This window comes from Pipistrellus hanaki, assembly GCF_964339955.1.
Source record: "Pipistrellus hanaki genome assembly, chromosome: 3".
NCBI lineage: Eukaryota > Metazoa > Chordata > Mammalia > Chiroptera > Vespertilionidae > Pipistrellus > Pipistrellus hanaki.
The window spans coordinates 116,642,895-116,663,836 of record NC_140505.1 but is presented as its reverse complement, the minus strand read 5'-3'; the positions used below and the strand labels follow the sequence as shown (position 1 = coordinate 116,663,836).

The 20,942-nt window shown below is 35.1% G+C and overlaps 1 protein-coding gene across 1 annotated transcript in view; it reads right to left on the bottom strand.

Moving 5' to 3' along the window:
• Positions 1–213: 213 nt before the first annotated feature.
• Positions 214–20,942, bottom strand: part of RASSF9 (Ras association domain family member 9) — a 33,366-nt gene continuing 12,637 nt past the window's right edge. Inside the window, exon 2 of the mRNA XM_084879613.1 lies at positions 214–2,561. Coding sequence (XP_084735739.1) covers positions 1,298–2,561 — 1,264 coding nt within the window. The 3' untranslated portion in view covers positions 214–1,297. The remainder of the gene's footprint in view (positions 2,562–20,942) is intronic.

The following is a 20,942-nucleotide window of genomic DNA, read 5'->3' as shown; positions in this document are numbered from 1 at the left end:
GCATAGAAGAGAAATGTCAGCTAAAGAAAAATAAACTGCGGCAGTATTCATGTAACAGTACAATAAAATTGTTTCAATATGATTTATCATGTTCATTGGCCAGAAACAAGGGAGCGAGAGAAGAAAGAGAGAACAGGAGAAAGCAGGGACTTTTAAACTAAAAACCAAGTGTAGACTGGAACTATAATGATTGTTAGTCAAGGCAGGATGTAAAAAAAAAAATCATTTTATTTGTTCCATATTTACTAGCATGCATGGGGGTAGGGATTTGAGCTAGTACTTTTTTTAGGTTGCACCTTAGGTGAAGTACAACAAAGATGATCTAATTACAGTACAGCAGAATAAATGTTTTTTTTTGTTTTGTTTTTGCTTTTTGTCCATGTGAGTTCCTCTGCACTCCGCATGTTCACAGATAAAATAGACTATTTTACCCATTCAAAAGGACTGAGTTGCATCCCTTCAACTTTAGTAGGAAGTAAACAAACAGGACTAAGACCATGTGATTTTCTCTGTAACCCACACCATACCTCCTTCAAAGAATGAAGCTGCACAGGCCATTGGTGTAATCAGAAGACTGGTATTGCCAGCTAGAGAAAGCATATGCTTATGTCTTGATCACTTCAGGCTTCTTTACAAAAATAAAAATAAAAAAATAAAAATTGCTGTTGCATGCAGTCCTTGGCCCTTCCTCATCTATATCCCCATCTGATCCACTGCTGGTCCTTGTACAGGTCCCACCAGCAGCCCTTCCCACTTCCTATTGATTAAGTCTCAAAGGGTAGAGGGGTTCAGGAAGTGACAAAGATAATGTATAATTATCAATGAGATGAATCAAGATTTGAATTAATATAGTTACAGTAGAGTGCCTATCACACATTTTACAGATATAACAATTTTAATAATATGGCATCAAAAAAATCTATTATAGCATTTCAACTGTTCATGAGTGTTGCTTGAATATACTGACTGCCTAATATTAAGAATTTGTTTTAAGTATGGATAAATCATTTCTCATAGAAGTTATGGGAGGTTATAACTCCCCTAAAATTATTTCTCAGCAATCTATTTGTGCTGCATTCCTAATCAACAGTTCATCATTTGAGCTAGTAATAATTAGGTCACCTTGGATATCTTAATCAAAAACAAGCTTACACATTTCTCTAGCTTTTATTAACTAGTGAGTGTTTTAACAGGACTTACATTTTTCCCCCCAGCATGTAATATTTAAAATAAGGTTCCCTGGTAAATAAAACAAGCATGAACAACACTAAAGTAGGTCAGAAAGAAGACATTCCCATTACGTTGACAGCAGCACCACATCAGCCACGGCTGTTTCCGAGTCCTGACTGTGATTGGAGCTGATGCCAGTGTCCGAGTCTGTGTCGTTCGTGTACACGTTCAACAGTCTCTGAGTGGAGGGCGGACCCTCCCCGCCACTGCTGGGGGCCTCGGACTCCTTCCCTCTGCTTTCCTTCAGCTGGCTTCCATCTGTGCTGCTCATGTGAACTGAACTGAACTCCTTGGCCAGGAGCTCATACTCTTTTGCTTTCATTTGAAGCAATGAGTCACTGTACTTAATCTCTTTCTGGATGCCACTCAAGTGGGAGTGGATTTTCAAGCCAGCTTTCATGCTTTTCTCCAAATCACACTTAACGCTTTCTAAGTTTAGGCTTTCAAGTTCACTCGCAGCTGCCCCTCCCACGTCTTCATAGATCTCAGAGCAAACCCTTTTCACCTCTTTTTCGATTTCAGCGGAGAGCTTATCGATTAGCATTCTGTAATATACTAGCTGCTCCTCCAGCTGCAGGATTCCGTCACTTTTGCTCAGGTCCTCCAGAATCTGGCTCTCACCATGCTGCAAGTCTAGCTTTTGTTCCACGTCACTGAAACTGGGCACTAAGTAGGCATCCTGGACATAGTTTTCTCCATTACTTTCCACCCGCTCAAGGTGGAACTTAGCTTCACACTTCTCAATTTCCAGATCCAGTTCTTTCATTCTCTTGACTTGCTGATGGATAGTATGGTCCTGGGAAATAATCAAATGAACTAAGGTCTCCATACTATCTCGATCATGGGAAACTGTGTCCTGCTTATTAATTTTAGCCAGTTTCCGGAAGGTTTTTCTGACTATTCTCTTTTGCTTATCTGGTGGCAATGTCTTCATGTAGTTTGCAGGGCTGAGCTCCCACAGTTTTTCCGTGTTTTGTACTAATTTGGCTTCGGCTGTCCGCCACAAGGGAACTGGTAGAAAAGCATCGGCTTTCACCAAAACGAATTGCATATTGGGCTGCTCATCTCCCCATGCCTTCCAGAGCTTCAGGATCCTAGTTAGTGGGGGGAGAACCCGTTCGGAGCCCCTCCACTTTTCTATGATGCAATAATCATTGGGCTTCCCCAGGAGGAACCGTTTCTCCCCAAAGGTAGTCTCGTGTTCTTCAAGCAAAGCCTGAATGACATCGGCCGAGGTGGTACGTTTAGTTAAACCACAGACAATCTTCTCTTCTTGGCAAACCCAAACCACAATTTCCTTCTCTTCCGAATCCATGTCTTTAGTTGGAGATCTGAAAGAAAAACAAAGCACATTATACTCCTGTCATCACCTGTGTAAAGTCAGAAAGACAGTGGTTTAACTTTAATACCCTTAAGAAGACACACATTTTGTGATTGAGATCGCACAAGAATCAGAAGTTTTAGTGCACAAAAAAAAATCTTAAAACCTCGGAAAATTTCTTAATTTTCTTTCTTAGTGGTCTCAGGAAGTGCAAATTCCTATCAAAAACAACTGAGGCTATTTTAGTTTTAAAAGTCAACTGCAATATAACTAAGTTCAAACTGCTAGATTAAGACAAGCAAGACAATTATCAAAGTGAAGGTGAATCAGAGGAGAAAGAAATTTTTCAGGGAAAACTTTTTTGGTATATGCTTCCTGGAGTCAAATGCCTTGAGGGTGCTACATAAAGTGATAAATGACTAACTTTCACAACAAGCCAATTGCTACTCAAAAATTGTGTGTTTTCTTGGTTCTTTCACTACCTATGTCTTTTTTCTTTTCTTTTCTTCAGAAAATTGTTTCCCTTCCCCCATGCTCCTCTATATCATAAAGGAAATTACTATCAAGTTTTTACTTTATATGTATGTCCCAACTTGAACCACTTCCTATTATCTCTACTGTTAAAACTCTAGTCCAGGCAATCCTCATCCTCATCCTCATAATCTGGAGTATAATCTATTTCATTTGTTTCTTAGCATTGCTTTAAAGATATATTATGACAGTCAATTTTATTTACAGTCATGATAGAACCTTAGGACTAGGGAAGGACCATGGAAGCAAAGGTAGAAATGGTGAAATGATATTAAAGTCATAGAGTTGAAAACAGTCCATTTAAAAAATTGTCATTCTTTCATTCAAAAAAAATGTTTATTGTATGACCATGTGCCAGATATTTTTGAAAATGTTAAAGATCCTATAATAAACAAAGGAAATGAGGGCACAGATGCAACTGTGTACTTAATATTAAATCAGACAGTGGTAAATGCTAGACAAAATATTAAATGGATAAAGGGATACAGTGTCTTGAAAGAAGTCTATTTAGCGTGTTTAAGACTTAAGACTTCTTTAAGAAGGCAATATTTGAATAGGAAAGTAAGTTATGAGAAGGCAATGAGAGCCCTAAGGGAAGAACTCCAAAAAGAGTAAACAGATGTGCAGGGACTGTGAAATATGTTCCAGGGACAGGAAAAAATATGTGAATGCAGTTTGAAGCTGAGGATAGTGGAGTCGGGTTTGTTGCTGGTGGGACAGAGGGGAAAATGACAGGGGATGAGGTCTAGAAGACGGGCGTAGCCTTGCAGGCCATGGTAAAGTATTTGGATTTTGTTTCCATTTTAAAGAGAAGCCATGAGAAAGTTTTAAACAGAAGAGGAATATAATCTAATTTATGCTTTAAGTTTATATGGCTTCTGTTTATGGTATATATAGACTGTAAAAAGGGCAACAAACGCAGGAAGTCTCAGTGGAAAATCTAGTGGAGAGAGCTAAGAAAGGGATGAGGGTTGCCTGGACTGAAGTTTTAATGGTAGAGATAATAGGAAGTGGTTCAAGTTGGGACATACATAACAAGTTAAAACTTGATAGTAATTTCCTTTATGATGTAGAGGAGCATGGGAGGAGGCGAAGAGTTTTCTGAAGAAAAAAAGACTTAGGTAGTGAAAGAATCAAGATAGTTGCATAACTTCTAGGCTATACCTTTTGGCAAAGTTTTACAAACACTTTTCTATTCTGATTGTAAATAAGAAAACTGTCTTTCATAATAGCTCTTTAAAAAGTGCTAAAAACAAATAATATGAAATGAATTATAATCAATGTGATTTATGAAGACATGATTTTTGAGTAGTAATTGACTTGCTATGAAAGTTAGTCATTTATCATTTTATTTATGTAGCACCTCAAAGCATATTACTCCAGGAAGCACATACTGACAAAATTTTCTCTGGTTTCTAGAATCATTTAATAGTAAGAATTTAATTTATAGTGTTTATGTTTCAGCAGTAAGAGTGATTGATCATATATTGTCATCTTTATTTTAAATGACTGATTATTATACTTTGGTTATTGACTCTCTTGAGACAATAAAGCGACTACTACAGAAGAAAGAACAAATTGGTGATACCAAATAACATAAAGATTGGATCTAGTTCAGTGCACTAACAAAATTTTATCAATAATTGTTCAAAAAGTCATTCTGAGTTGTAATTTCTCTCTTATGAAACATTTTACATTTAATGACAGAATAGATTAATGTGATGTCTGATATTTATGACACAGCATTTAATAATTCTAACCAGCATAAAAATAGGTTAGAAATTAAGATAAAACTACTTTAATATTTCGATTACTATAAAACTAATATACAAATACACTCTAAGCAAAACAAATATGCTCTCCAAGTAATTAACAACAATCTGCTTTATGACTGACTCTACTGGACAAATTACCTCTAAATTAATCCTTACCTTGATATGTCTTAAGCATGTATATAAAATATTTGAATTTAACATAAACATTTTTGTACACTATGTAGTTAGTAGTTTACTAACTTGGATAATTTGAAAAGAAGTACAAATTCAATGTACATACTGTATGTTAAATTACAACTAACTTCCATATGAATTTTTATGTGATGTTAAAATAACAAAATAGATTCATAATTATTGTCATAATTATTAATCTCATAAGATAATGGCAATAGCTATGATGTTATAACTAAGGACATCTTTATTTTACACTAGAGGTCCATGCATGGGTGGGATTCCTTGGCCCACCTGGTGATCAGGGCCAACCGGTGGGGTGTGGAGGGGAAGGAACCATGAGAGGTTGGCCAGCCATGAGAGGCTAGCGGTGAGAGCACATGGATCACCAGGGGGCAGCTCTTGCATTGAGCGTCTACCTGCTGGTGGTCAGTGCGGCTGTCATAGCTACTGTCCACTGGTTGTTCAGTCCTTTAATCAACTGCTGCTCAGGCTTTTATAGATAGAGAGTCTTTAGGGTTAAACTCTAAAATAAATCCCATTAAGAACAATGAGCAGCAGCCCTGGCTGGTGTGGCTCAGCTGGTTGGAGCATTGTCGTAGACACCAAAAGGTGGCAGATTCGATTCCCAGTCAGGGCACATACCTAGGCTGCAGGTTGGATCTCCCATTCGGGCCTGTACCCAATTGATGTCTCCCCCTTCTTCTTGTTCTTTCAAAAAAAAAAAAAAGCAGCAAAAGATTATAAAGTTTGTTATTCTAAAAGTATCTGGGTTGAAATAGCTTCCTGATGTTTCTAGAGAAACATTTTCAGCTTTAGCTATGAGTACAGTAAGGGAAGCTAAGTTTTAGAAGTTTGAAGTGATAAAAACAGCCAGAGATGGGAGGTCTGAATTTTGAGTGGTTATAGTCATGTACAAATTCTGTTCTTCAGAAGGTATTTGTTGAGGATACTGATGAATTGTCCCCCTGTGGTGGTTTTCCTTTTATTGTATGAATTTGCCAGGGCATGGTTAAAAATTATCACTGTATTTTTTAGTATAATGAAATGTTTATGGTTTCAAATAAAAAAGATTATAAAAATCAATTATAAACTTTTAATAAATGCCAAGCAATGTTCGAAGTGCTTACTTATATCAGTGATTTAGTCCTCACAATTCTAAGGTAAAATGTTTATAAGGTAGGCAAATATTATCTACGAGGCATACTAGTTAATAATGTGAATTTTTTTCAATAGATTGAGTTATACATATGTTGATAAATATGCAACTTGGTTCGTATGCTATTTTGTTGTATTGACAACAAGCTTCAAAACTTTATATGTCAAATTTGCTGAAGGTGTTAACATCATAGATATTTTTACACTTAAAAGGGTCAAATTTCATGCCAAAAAAAAAAAAAAAAAAAAAAAAAAAGAGCATTTGAGGAAAGTTTTAATTCATCACTTTATTTTGAAGAAAAAGTTATTGTATACTTCGGGAAGCTTATGATGAACATACTTCATCTCAAGATACTTGTGTATGCTGGGTTTAAACACTTTAAAAGTGATTATTTCAATGTAAAAGATAAAGAAGGTCCAGGTCAACCAAAAAGTTTAAAGACCAAAAATTACAAGCATTATTGAATAAAGATGTGTGTCAAACTCAAAACAACTTACAGAAAGATTAAATGTTGCTCAGCAAACAATTTCCAATCATTTACAAGCAATGGGAAAGATTTGAAAGGAAAGAAAATGGGTGTCACATCACTGAACGAAAGACAAATGGAAAACCAAAAAGTCATCAGTAAAATGTTGCTTCAACGTCAACGGCATGAAAGAAAGTCTTTTCTTTTTTATTTTTTTAAAATATATTTTATTGATTTTTTTTTTACAGAGAAGCAGAGAGAGGAATAGAGAGTTAGAAACATCAACAAGAGAGAATCATCTATTAGCTGCCTCTTGCACACGCCTTACTGGGAATGTGCCCGCAACAAAGGTACATGCCCTTGACTGGAATTGAACCTGGGACCTTTCAGTCTGCAGGCTGACACTCTTGAGCCAAACCAGTTAGGGTTGAGTAAAGCACTTTCGATGTTTCTCTTGAAATTACCATATTTTCTTTGATTACAAAATCCACCATTATTAACCAGTACACCTAGTAAATATATAAAAGTGTAATGTGCAAACAGATGGACAGCAGAATGACCAGTCGTTATGATGTGCACTGACCACTAGGTGGCAGATGCTCAGTGCAGGAGCTGCCTCTGGCCAGCAGTCTCCGATTGCCCAATTCCCCTATGGGGAATGGGGAACTGGGGGTGGGTGGTGCCAGACCAAGGCAGGTGTGAATGAGCTGAGACCAATTGCCTGGCTGGTCACCTCACATACAGAAGGCGACTGGTGGCAGGGGGCAGGCTCTGATTGCCCGATTGGAAACAGGGAACCTGGGGTGGGTGGCTGTAGACATGGGCAGCAGGTAGCAGGGCTGGCTGCCTGCAGCCAGGGAAGATTGGCCCTGATCACAGGCCAGGCCTAGGGACCCTACCTGTGCATGAATTTCATGTGCCGAGCCTCTAGTTTTACAGATAAAGAAACTGAAGCACAGAGGGGTGTAGTGACTGTCTTAAGGTCACACAGTTAGTGGTGCAGTGAGTATTGAAACTTAAGCAAGAAAGCTGACTCCAGAATGCATTTCTAATCATTAAACAAGAAAAACAAGCTTATAAATTTGATGAATGAGATATGCAGATTAAATTGAAAAAAATCATAAAATAGACTGTATTTTTAGGAGAAACTCTATCACATAAAGTATCCTTTGATGGCAATTAGAACTGTAGTGCCCTATTGGAGCACTCCATTGGTCAAGGTAGGATGTTTCCCAATGGCCAACCTTGGAAAAAGTGTGTGGGTAGGTGTCATCTTCTGTGCCTTTTTCTTGTTAATCTTATTCTTATTCTGATTTAGTAAAAGGGGTTTCAGACTGGCCTGGTGCCTCCCTCAGCTGACAAAACTCTCATACATATAATAGCAGTTACTGTTGTCTCCTTGGAGTAGTTCCTATGTCTTGTTCTACTTTCTGGCTGGGAAACATAAGTTCTGGGTCTCTAGCTAAGGATGATACATGACCTATAAACTCTACCCTACACTATATCTGTGAAGAGGATTGAGAAACAGAGATGAATAGATTCTTTAGAATAATAGTAACCACTTAAATGACAACACTCCAATACTCTAATGACCCCTATTCCAATTGAAATACTTCTTGTTTGGAAGGTTCAGGTTCTTGTACTAGCATATTATGTATTTCCCTAGAGATATTCTAGTGTTCAGCTCATGTGGATAATATAACACTGATGGGTATTATTCACAATCAAGAAAGATATTTCTATTTCTATATAACATATGAGAAAGTTATTGTCTTTATTAATAACCTCACAATCATTTCCAACAAGTCTGCCCCAAACATCCTTATATTTTTTTGGGACTGTTAACTCAAAATGTTTTGTGAAATTTTTACAACCATCATTTAAATCAAAAAATTTTCAAAAATTATGCCACTTGACTGAACATATTTAAAAGCAATGACTGCTTATTATTTAATTTAGGGAATAAATCTTTCATATCTAGTATAAGCTTTATCATTTTAAAATTCTGCTTTGTTAACAGGCTTAGGATTTGGGAAAACTATATTTATTTTATAGTATGGGTCTGATGGAGTTCCTATTCATTCATTTTACAAATATTTGCTGAGCACTTCCTCTGTGTCTGGCACTGTTACGGAAATGTGGATTGTATAAGGACAATACTATTTATAAGACATTGTCTCTGGCCTATTGTGAGAAAGATTGCTAAAGTTAGACAGAGAAGACTTCAGTGTCAATTCTAGAGCTAAGTTTCTTATTCCACCAGTGCTTCCCAGAAACTATACTGATAACCCTCAGCATGATATAAAAAAACACTTTCAAATAAAAAATATTCATCAAAATTAAACCAGTTTTTTAATCTTAATCACAATATTTTAGAAATAATTGTTTTCATTTGTCCATAGACACATGCAAACCTAGTTATCTGATATAAATAAAGAATTTAACACTAGAACTGGTACTAAGAGTAATGTTTCCTTCCAAACCAATGAAAATTTATTATCTAGTATAAATAATGACATCTATAAACACATACATAACAAAGGTTAAAAATACAAACGTAGATTACATAAATTGGTTTGTCATGTAATATAATGTAACAAACAGTTCTTACCTAATGATTCAAATCTAGTAGTTAAGAGGTATAACTTTCAATTATAATGCAGCAAAATAAAAGTAAATACAGACACTGCAGGCCTAAAAGTATTGTTTTTGCTTTGTTTTACTGTATGTTTGTTGGGGAGAAGTGATAAAAATTTTACTGGATCTTAAACTTCACTGAGAATGTACTATAACCATATAAAAACTGAAAAATCATAGAACTTAATTTATAAAATTTTATCTCAGTCATTCATTTCTATTTTTATCCCAGTATTTTAGTTCCATTCCTCATTGTCAATTTGATTAATATCATTAATTCTTTTCTTTTTCATATTTTAGTTCCTCATACTCTGCCCTTGCTCGTTTGATATTACTTAATAGTGCAATATTTTTTTCTCTCTGTATAATGAAGAAGTTTCTTGACGTTTACTATTTCCAACTCAGCTAAGTTACTTAACTACAACCAAGTTTCTGGTTCAATTATAAATTTGCCTTCCTCCACTTTCATTTAGACATATATTTGCTTTATATATATATATATGCTTTATATATATATGTGTGTGTGTGTGTGTGTGTGTGTGTGTGTGTGTGTGTATATATATATATATATATATATATATATATATATATATATTTATATATATAAGCCCAGTGACCGGAATGGCAGAATAACCAGAAAGGACCAGAACAACTGGTGGCTATGACACACACTGCGTCAACCAACCAGCCTGATCTGGGCCCCTATTGCCCCCATCTGGCTGGCCTGATCCCTGATTGGCTCCCAACACCCTGACCAGGGGTGAGCCAGCCACTATCCACCCACGGCCTTCCCCTGCCACCTGATTCCACCTCCAATCTGCCTCCAACACCTGATCTGGGCAGGCTGGCCAGCCAACCACCTGTGGTCCTTCCACCAGCCCTGCCCAATGGGCCCCCATAGGGGTGGGCCAGCTGGACTCCCCTGCACAAATTCATGCACTGGGCCTCCAGTCAAGTATAAAGGCAAGTACTGAGGGATTCCTATGTTTCTGATTCCATAATATTAAGGCAGCAGGAACAAAGAGAATGGCAGCAGATGTTAAGGTTAATGTGGATAGTCGTTTCATGAGTGACTCTCTCTAGATACTCTGGGAATGCATAACTAAAGAGTGGACTTCCTGATGGGATATAGAAACACCACAGCTATTTTCAGATATAGATTAATTACAATTTAACTGGCTATAAAATGAGAATTGCTTGAATTATAGGATTTATAATTTGTTACTTTATATAGTAGAATTACTAAAAATTATAGATTAATATGAATAAAGTAACTTCTATACTCACATTTAATTAGTAGCAGTTTAAATTTGGAATCAAGTAAATTTGATAAATGTTCATTCATACAATTTACAAGTAGATATAAAATTTTATAAGCTAGAATTTAGTTATATTATGGCTTCAAAGTATAGTACCTATCATTCCTAGTATCTTATTATCAGCAACATTTCTTGAATAAATTACATGGCCAGGAAGATTTAAATTGGTTCTCTATATCACAAACATATAGTAAGATTATTTACTTTAAGGTGTCTACTTTAGGGAGGCAAAACAATGAATAAGTGAAAAAACATTTCTAAATACCTTACATAAGTATAGTTTCTCAAATTTTGCTTCTGATTAAAAGAAAAATCGGTAAAACAAAGAATTTTCCAATGAAATATGTGTTGAAAGATGACTAAGTTATGATTGTGTTTTGACTTTATTTGAACTACTTTGTCTATTTTAAGAATGGTTCATATGAAATGAAAAAATGCTCTTACTAGGCAAAATATGACTGTTTTACCCAATCATCTTTTGCTATGTCAGAGAGGAAGAGAGAGGGAGAGATTAATACATAACTGTTTTACACAATCATCTCTTACTATGTTTGACTCATTGGAAACTATTAAAAGTAATTTGAAATATTATTTAACATATTTTACTATACAGTCAATGTATGTTTTATACTACATATATAAGCATGTATAATAGATTTGTGACATATCTCATGTACATGTTTTTAAAAATTACATATATATATTAATACTTTATTAAATTTTATAATATTGAATATATCCTAAGGTTCCATTAAAAATACTGTTTTGCTCCCAGTCGGCATGGCCTAGTGGTTGAGCATCTACATATGAACCAGGAGGTCATTGTTCTATTCCTGGTCAGGGCATATGACTGACTGGGTTGCAGGTTAGATCCCCTTGTGGGGCATGCAGGAGGCAGCCAATCAGTGATTCTCTCTCATCTCTGATGTTCCTGTCTCTCTCCCTCTCTCTTCCTCTCTGAAATCAATAAAAATATAAATCTATATCTATATCTATAATCTATATCTATATATAGTTATCTATATATATCTATATATCCATATGTCTATATATGTATTTAATCTATATACATAGATATTTATATCTATATCTGTATCTGTATCTGTATCTGTATCTGTATCTGTATCTGTATCTGTATCTGTATCTATATCTATAAAAGGCTAAGTGACTGTATGACCATATGACCATCAGGAGGCAGACGCTTAACACAGGAGCTGCCATGTTATGTTGTTGCTGGGGCACTGTCAGCCTGGAATCTGGTTTACTGCACATCTGCATTCGTGTCCCACACCCTGTATGACAGCAACTTTGCAGAGTGCCCTCTTGCACTTTGCAGAGGCAGCCCTCGGGGGATGTTAGAGAGCCAGTTTTGACCCAATCCCCACAGGCCAGGCCAAGGGACCCCACCTGCCAGAGGGACCTCACTCACTCTACAGACAACCTTCAAGCTGTGGCGCCACCCCAGGTGTCACTGGCTGGGGAGGGACCACGGGAGGATGGCTCCAGGTGTGTCCTGTCCATCTCGCCCAGTCTGGCCCCACTGGCCACTTTCTAATTAATTTCCTTTCATTGTGCACAAATCGATGCACTAGGTCTCTAGTAGAAGTATAAGAGAATAATAAAAAAGGGAGAGAGATGGTGATATAGGAGCTAAATCTCTTTAATTACCATAATCAGTATGTAATGCCTAAAATGAATGAATCAAGCAATTTTGAATATAGGCATATCATTTAAAAATATGGAAGCTGTAAGCATGGATATTTCAGAGTATTTGCCTCAGGGAATAAGACAGGAGGTAAGAAATGGTTTGGGAAAAGGATGCTGCTTTTCTTTACAAGCCTTAAGTTATTTATAACCATGATGAATATATACAAAAAGAGAGTAAGAAGGATGGGGAGATAAATGAAACAACTATATCATCAACGAGTCCTTTTTTGTACTTCATATTGCTGCTTCTCATCCAGATGTTCTTAGACAGAAATAAACCAAATTCTAGTCTTTTGTTTCCAGTCACATAAACAAAAGATTATCATCTTTCCAGAAAGTTGAAAACATAGAAATAATAGATTAGATAATAATGTCATATTCAAAATATGGCTGTGTAGTCAAAATGGTAAGATTACTTTTATTAAACTTTAAGAAGTCAAATAAAACCTTAAAAACATTCATAACTTTAGGTTAATCTCATTTGATATTAAACTTTTACCCATGTTGATTTCTGACTACCTTGTTTCAGGAACAGGGAGAAATCTCATGATTATAAACACCTTGAGTACATGTGACCTACACTGCTACAGTCCTCTAGTGTATATATATATATATTTTTTTTGCTTAGCACACTTATATTTAATTTATTTTAAAGTTTGTAATCACAAAGTGTTTGAAAATTATTTATATATACAGAAGAAAAATTTTAAAAAAATTCATCATGCTACAGTATCCATTTTTATCAAATACTTTATTTTTTTCCCTTTGAAACATTAATAAGATTTGTTTGTGAAGATTTTCAAAAGAATACAGTTGGAACAAATGTACTGAAATTTTAAGTTTATAATATCATCTTAACTATCACTAATAGTCATTTTGAATTCTGATAAATCATTTTTTTCTTATCCTCTGTACCCTTCACTGTAATACTGCAATTTACATATAAGACATTTCTCACAAGGTTGCTGCAAATATCAAATAAGAGAAAAAAAAGTAAAAGTGCTTTGAAAATTATAAAACAGGACCTGGGTAAATATAGGTTATTAACACTAATAATAAAATTAATGTTATCTAAGGCAGAACAGAGTGTAATGTTTTTAGCATTGTTATTCAGTTACTTTATTGAACTTCCTACAATAATTAACAATATTTTTATACAAATACTTTCCATCTTATCCCACAAAATTTTTTCACCTGTTTCAACTATTCAATATTTTTGTATTTACACTTCTAGTATATATATCAAAACTGTTGGGCTAATAAGAGACAGAATGTTGGAGAGCCAGCTCTCCTGTACTGCATTTTTCCACTCCCTACTCTCCCCCTACCCACTAACCTCTGTGCTTTCCCTTCTGCTGCTGCCACCTGACAAAGCCATGCACCACCTGCTCGCTTTCTGCTTTCCGCTTTCTGCTTTCCCTCCCTCTTCCTTCTATGCTGACTTCAGTCTTCACTCCTCTCTCCCTCACTGTATGCAAATTAACCACCATCTTTGTTGGCTTAATTTGCATACTCGCTCTGATTGGCTGTGGGCATAGTGAAGGTTTAGTCAATTCACATTTTTCTTTTTTATTAGTGTAGATGAGACTTTTGTTTACTCTATTACCTACCAGAAACTTAAAAATATCCCCACTGATAAATAATTTTTTTAATATATTTATTGATTTTTTACAGAGAGGAAGAGAGAAGGATAGAGAGTTAGAAACATTGATGAGAAAGAATCATCGATCAGCTGCCTCTTGCACACCCCCCACTGGGGATGTGCCCGCAACCAAGGTACATGCCCTTGACCGGAATCAAACCTGGGATCTTTCAGTCCACAGGCCAACGCCCTATCCACTGAGCCAACCGGTTTTGGCAGATAAATAATTTTAATAAATCAAATATAATTACACAAAATTAAATAATCTGGCTCATAAATACAAATGCAACATTCATAAAAATATTTCTTCAACCAACTTCTATTGAGTAACTATTATGCACAAAGCTTTAGGGAATAAGTAAGCTATTTAAATCTATATTTAAAGCTATTAATATCAAATACTGAATATGATATTTCAATGCAAATTTGAAGATCCCATACAATGTATATTTATAGAAAAAGGATTCCTTGAAATGACAGAGATAGATGGGCAATATCTGCCCATGTTAATTTACTTGTTGAGAGGAAAAAGGCACTGAAGTTGTAAAGTAGGAGATTAAATCAAAGAGTATCATTACATTATTGAAAATTGATGTATAAATTTATCAGGACAAATATTTCATAATAACTCTTCTTTTAAAAATAGAAGAATCATTAAAATGAAAAATTACTAAAATTAATTACATTATAAGAAATGCCAGTATATGAATATCAGAATGCAAACTATAGATATTTACAGAAATACATGGACATCTGTATGCATTTTTATCTTTAGAACCTATGTTATAATGCAATCCTCTATAATAAAAGTCTATAAAAAAAGGTAATATAAAAATTGTCCCCTCGACCGTGATTTCAACCAGGAGTTTAATCAGGAGTTCAATCATGGGTGAGACCTGCCCACCAACCACCCATGGCTCCTCCTCCTGGCCAGCCTAATTGGCCCTGATTAGGGCAGGCCAGCCAGACCCCATCCATGCACGAATTTATGTACTGGGCCTCTAGTTTACAAATATTTATAGAAAATATTTGGATGTTAGAATGCATTTTTTTTCACAGAACTTATAATACAATTATTTACAATCCAGAAAGTATGATACTGACACAATCTAGCTGCCATGTATAGGAGCTTTCATTGTTTAATTCTGCAGAACCACACTTCTGATTTAATGGAAGCATACATCAGGTTAAAGGGTTAAGAACTATGAAGCACTGGGGGGAATTCCTGAGTCCTGGCATCCAAAGACTCCAGTTTCCTTTAAATTACCATTACTCATTCTTTAAACTGAAGATTCTCTTTTTCTAAACCAATGATTCTCTACCAGGGATGATTTTGCCCCACCCTGGCAGGGGCCTTTTTGAAATGCAGAGACATTTTTGTTTTTCAGATTAGGGTCTGGGGTGCCACTAGCATCTAGTGGGTAGAGGCCAGGAACATAAACATTCCACCATGCATAGAGCAGTATCCTCACAGCAAAGAACTATCCAGCCTAAAATGTCAGTAGTCATGCTGTTGAACAATTCTGTTCCAGATTTACAACAAAATATACTTGCATTGCAGCATCACCTTTACACGTTTTTGCTTTTGTTTTCTTCCATCTTGAGAAACTAATAGTAAAATATATGGAAGCCAATTTACAAGAGAGACATTTCTAATCTCAAATCTAAAACAAAGGGTGAAAGTTGGCATTCTTCTTAATGGAATAAAATGGAACTTTTTTTTTCTCCTTTCACCCCATGGCCAATTGTTATGCTTGTTATTAATCTTGCACAACTGGACTTCCCTCCTTTGATCCCAGAGCTGGTCCTAAGGAATACTAATATTTGCATTTAGATGTGGTAGAAACACAAACCCTCTTCAGAATAAGGTTAATTTTAGAACAGGAAAAAACTTACATTCACAGACTAGTTAGTAAATCTCTCTTCTTCATTAAGAAATAATATTTGAAAATCAGGCTGCCAACCTTGGGAATTGGGATATAAAAAAAGTGTACTTAGAATAAAATGATGGGAATGGTCAAGGAGATAGTGGAGGGGATAGGAAGTTGGGAGTCAGCAGAGGGATTTCCATTGTATTTCTCTCTTACTCCTCCTTTGCAGTCCATGAACAAAGGGGACAAAGGAATGGAAGATTCTAGAGGAAGACAAGATAATAAGTGGGGGGAAATAAAGAAAACAAAAAAATAAGGATAATATACCTTCTTTACTGGATGAAAAAGAAGGTCCCAGAGACAACTGGGAAATGAGAGGGGGGGAAAATCACTGCTATCACCTCATAAGGGTTAGGGGCATTGTAACCATGGAAGCTATGCCTAGGTAAGTCAGAAACAGTGTTTAAAAATATCTTAGGGAAGACAATGGGGGGGGGGGGGTGGAATAAGGACACATATGTAATACCTTAATCAATAAAGAAAAACAACACTGAATATAACAATCTGTACTGTAAAATGTCCTGAAGTCACTATTATTCAAATGAATTGACATGACCAATGTATAAAAAAAATCTGGTTATTTGTACTTTCTCATTGCTGAGTACTAAGCAAGACCTACTAGTATTTTAAATTTTATCAGTTTTTTTGTCAAATAAAGATATTGTCATATTTTTTCCATGCAGTTGAAAGTAAATAAATGCTTTTCAGTCAAACTTCTCATTTCATAAGGAAATGAGAATTGTGTCCATAACATTTTCTAACACATAATACAAGTAATGCCCTTCATATTTTTAGTAAACCTCAAAACACATTATATTCCTCAAAAGATAAAAGTTTATTTTACCCTAAAATCACATCACTATGCAATCCAAAGCAATATCAAAAAACACAGCCAGAATTAAACAGATGTTGTTTATGTGTCCTGTATTTTGATAAATGTAATAGAAAAATAGTGAAAAATTGTTCTTGCACAGATATTCTGATCCAGCTGGACACAGATTTTAATCCCAAATAAATTATCCATTTTGAATTATGGTATGTGAATTTTTATGAATTGCTTTACCATTCATTTGTCAAAGGAACCATAGTTTTAGCAAATGGGAATAAATGCTGAGGATAAAATTATTTGGAAGGCAAGATTATCCTTATGCTCAGGAATTTGTCATACAGCTAGGAGGGAGGAAAGATATCTCAGAGAGAGATTTTAAAATTTTAAGACCATGTTAAAAACTTTTTTAAATCATGAGATATACTCTGTACACATGTGTTATAAAATTTCAAAAAATGAAAGTAATGGCAATAACAAAAGTTAAGTAGTATTGAATACATAATAAGAAAATGACATAGAAGTTGACTTCAATGTCTTCAGTTCATTCTGAATTCCCATAATCCTTTGTATAATGTCTGATTACATTAATGAGCCTCAAGAGACTTAACTGATGCTGATTTTGGAACCTGTCTGTAAGAAGATCCTTTGGTATTGTGATTTAATATGATTATGTGTGGACCTGGTAGTTAAGGAACAGGTACTTAAAAACTAATAAAGTGACCAGAGGTCAGGAACATAAACAGGCAAAGAACAGTGGAGTGTGTGTAAAAGGATCCCTGGATAACAAACATTTACTGAGGGCTCAGTACTTACCAAACACTGTTCTACATATCAACTCATTTCATTTTCATCACAACTCTATCAGATAGGTCCTATTGTCAAACTCATTTTACAGATTAGGCAACTGAGGAACAACAGATTAAGTACTTGTTCAAAACTACCCTCAGGTAATAAGTGGGGGGAAATAAAGAAAACAAAAAAATAAGGATAATATGGATAAATAAGAATTGAATCAGGTCATTGATCAACTCTCTATTAAGTCTAATATAATGATCAACATGTTTCATTGTTTTCTCTTGAAAACAAGATAGGAAATATGAGTCTGATATATGAACCTATTGAGAAAACAGGCTTAACTTAGTTGACATTCTTGGCATGACATCTCAAAATATTCATGATTTACAGGAAACATTTGCAATGCACAAATTCAGCGATTTTCTTTACTATATAAAATAAAATGTCATTTTTCTCACAAGCCACCAGTATTTAATAAAAATATTTTAAAAAATTCTCTCATGTAACCAAAGCATGAATATATATGATCTCTGAATGCATAATAATCTGGCCACTCAGTGTATATCCTGTATAATAAAAGGCTAATATGCATGAGTATGACCAGCAGGAAGGCCAGCCAACCATCCATGTCTCCTCCTTCTGGCCAGGCTGGCCGGACCCCATTCATTCAAAGGACCTCTAATATATATAATATATATATATATATATATATATATATATATATATATATATGTATGTATATATATATGTATGTATACACACACACACACACACACACACACACACATACTGAGTGGCCAGATTATTATGTGTTCAGAGATCATAATAATCTGGCCACTCTGTGTGTGTGTGTGTGTGTGTGTGTGTGTGTGTGTGTGTGTAGTGATGGATTCTCTTATATAAAAATTATAATTTTTGAAAGAATAGATGTTGAATAACAACCTAAGAGTTTCAAGTTTCTTTAAGTTTCAGAGAATTGTTCATAAATTTATTTATTTTTTGTCTAAGGTATTGTGAGTTTTCCATTCTTTCAGCCTTTAAAACTTATGTTGACTTTTAAAATCTACTTGAAGTTTGTTTTGACTATTTTCTGTACTTAGAAATTGATTACCTCAGGAAAAGTGAATGCATTTGGAGTAAAGTAAATATACTACTAGTGGGATTCAGGACACAATTGCCCTAGATATGGCACCTTGATATGCTGAGTATTTTTAGCTGACAGAGTGAGAAAATGGGAGAAGCAGGAAGTTCCTTCAGATTTTCCACACACGCCTCTTTCATGAAACAGGTCATAACACCCTTATGGAGAAGTGCCCTCCCTATACCTGGAGGAAATGAGTACCGTTATCTCTGAAGACAGAGGAACAAGAAGAATCCAACATCACGAGTTCCTAAGTTTCCTCCATTTACTACATTACCTGTTCACTCACTCTTTATCAAACCTAGCATAAAAATATGCAGGTTTAACCATTTTATTTTTTGTTCTTCATTTCTTTAGAAAGGCTCCCAAGTCATGAAAAACTTACAATAAATGTATGCTCTTTTCCTGTTATTTTGTTTCAGTTTAATTTTCAGACCTACCCAGGGACCTCAAGAAGGTTGAGGAATTGTTTTTCTCCCCTACACTGTACATAAAATTAAGAAGGGAATGTTAAATGACCATTTGATTGTCTTTGATAAAGTTTGTGTGAGTGTGTGCATACACACACACACACACACACACACACACACTAAAGTTTAAGCAAATTAAAATTAATAAAGCAGGCAAGTAGTGAGGAAGTTCTGGGCCACAAGCTCAGTCTGGTTATTTGCAAATGGTGTCTGAAGTAACATTTTGGGGACCACAGTGTTGCAGTCTGTGGAAGAAAAAAATCACACAACCTTTGAGCCATTGAGAATGTGTCTTTCTTAGGTCACTAAAAAAATTTGAATCACTGTGTTAATAAATGAAGCATGAAAAGTAGTTCTATCAAATAGTTTTCACTAAACCATTAACTTTTATTGTAATAGTTTTCAAATTGGGGTCCTTCAGAAAATATTCTATACATAACTGCAATAGTAAAAACTATAATTTAAGGTGCCCTAAAATTAAAACTTTATATATATGTATATATACATATCTATAGAAAAATTCACTATTATATGCTCTAATAATGGCAGTTTAATTTTCCAGAAAGTATTAATACATGCCAGTGAGGAAAACCCTGGACATTCCACAACTGCAGGGTAGTTCTAGTACATAGTTCCCATTCACAGAGAAAAGGGAAGGGAATGTGCAAAGAATGTGTATTGGAGACTACTGAGGGTTAAGTAAACTAGGCTCATGGTTCAGATTCCGGAAATGGATTGTAATCAAAATGCAAACATTTAACATGTAGTATTTGCCAAATGAAATGCTGAGAAAATATTTAATCTCCTTGGAAATTCTAGTGCTTACTTCCCAGTGTTACCTGTACTAGCAAACACCTAAAATTCCCTTATTGATTTGTACTTTGGAGAGAAATATTTCATAACAAAAATAGCATAAGTATATTTATTAAAGGAAAATTCCCTTGCCTGAGTATTTAGTTTAATGGTTGCTGTAGCTATATCGATGATTAGCATTTGTTTTCCTTTTGACAGCTAAGTCCACAATTGGTTCTGGTTCTCAGTGAAACATACTCCCTAGTGATGGTGGTTCTCAGCTTGTATCTGCCTGCAGCCACCTGCTCTTTCCTCTCTAAATGTATTCTGAGCTCTGTTGGCATATTTGAATCGCACTAGAAATATGTATGAATTTAAATTATACAGTAGGATAGCTGGAGGGACCAGATAAGCTTCTTTGTCCCGATTTTCTAGGCATACTTTATAATAAACTGTAATGAAATATGACCTCCAATTGGAAACTTATCTAAGATAATTAGCTCTTCACATTAGTCATAAATAAATTACCTAAAGGGAAACAATAAATTAATAACTTGTAGAAACAAGAACATGTGAGGAACTGTCATATAATTTTGTTAAGGAAAAGGAGATACTTGAAACCATCATTTATAAGATAAAAACACTAGTTATCTATATCAAAAGTATCTATGTCCATTTACTTCCCAACATTTTAAATCTTTAATATGCTCTGAATTTCACTGCCTCCACCTCTTCAAGGACTTTTACTTTATGGTTTAGTCCTTCTTAATCTGTTTTTTATCTTCTCCCTTTCTCTCTGGTCCTTCCTACTACCTGTCACATATCCTGAATATGACTTAATATTCCACTCAGTTATTTTTCTTTCACAAACACAAATAGAAACCCACAGTTACTTTCTCTAGTTCATCACTTTACAGAAGCCTCAACCCACCATGATAAAATGACCTCCACCCTTCCCCACCCCCAACCAACACAAGTCTTCTTGTTTATCAGAGCTCTCCTAACTGTCAAACCCAATAGTCATTT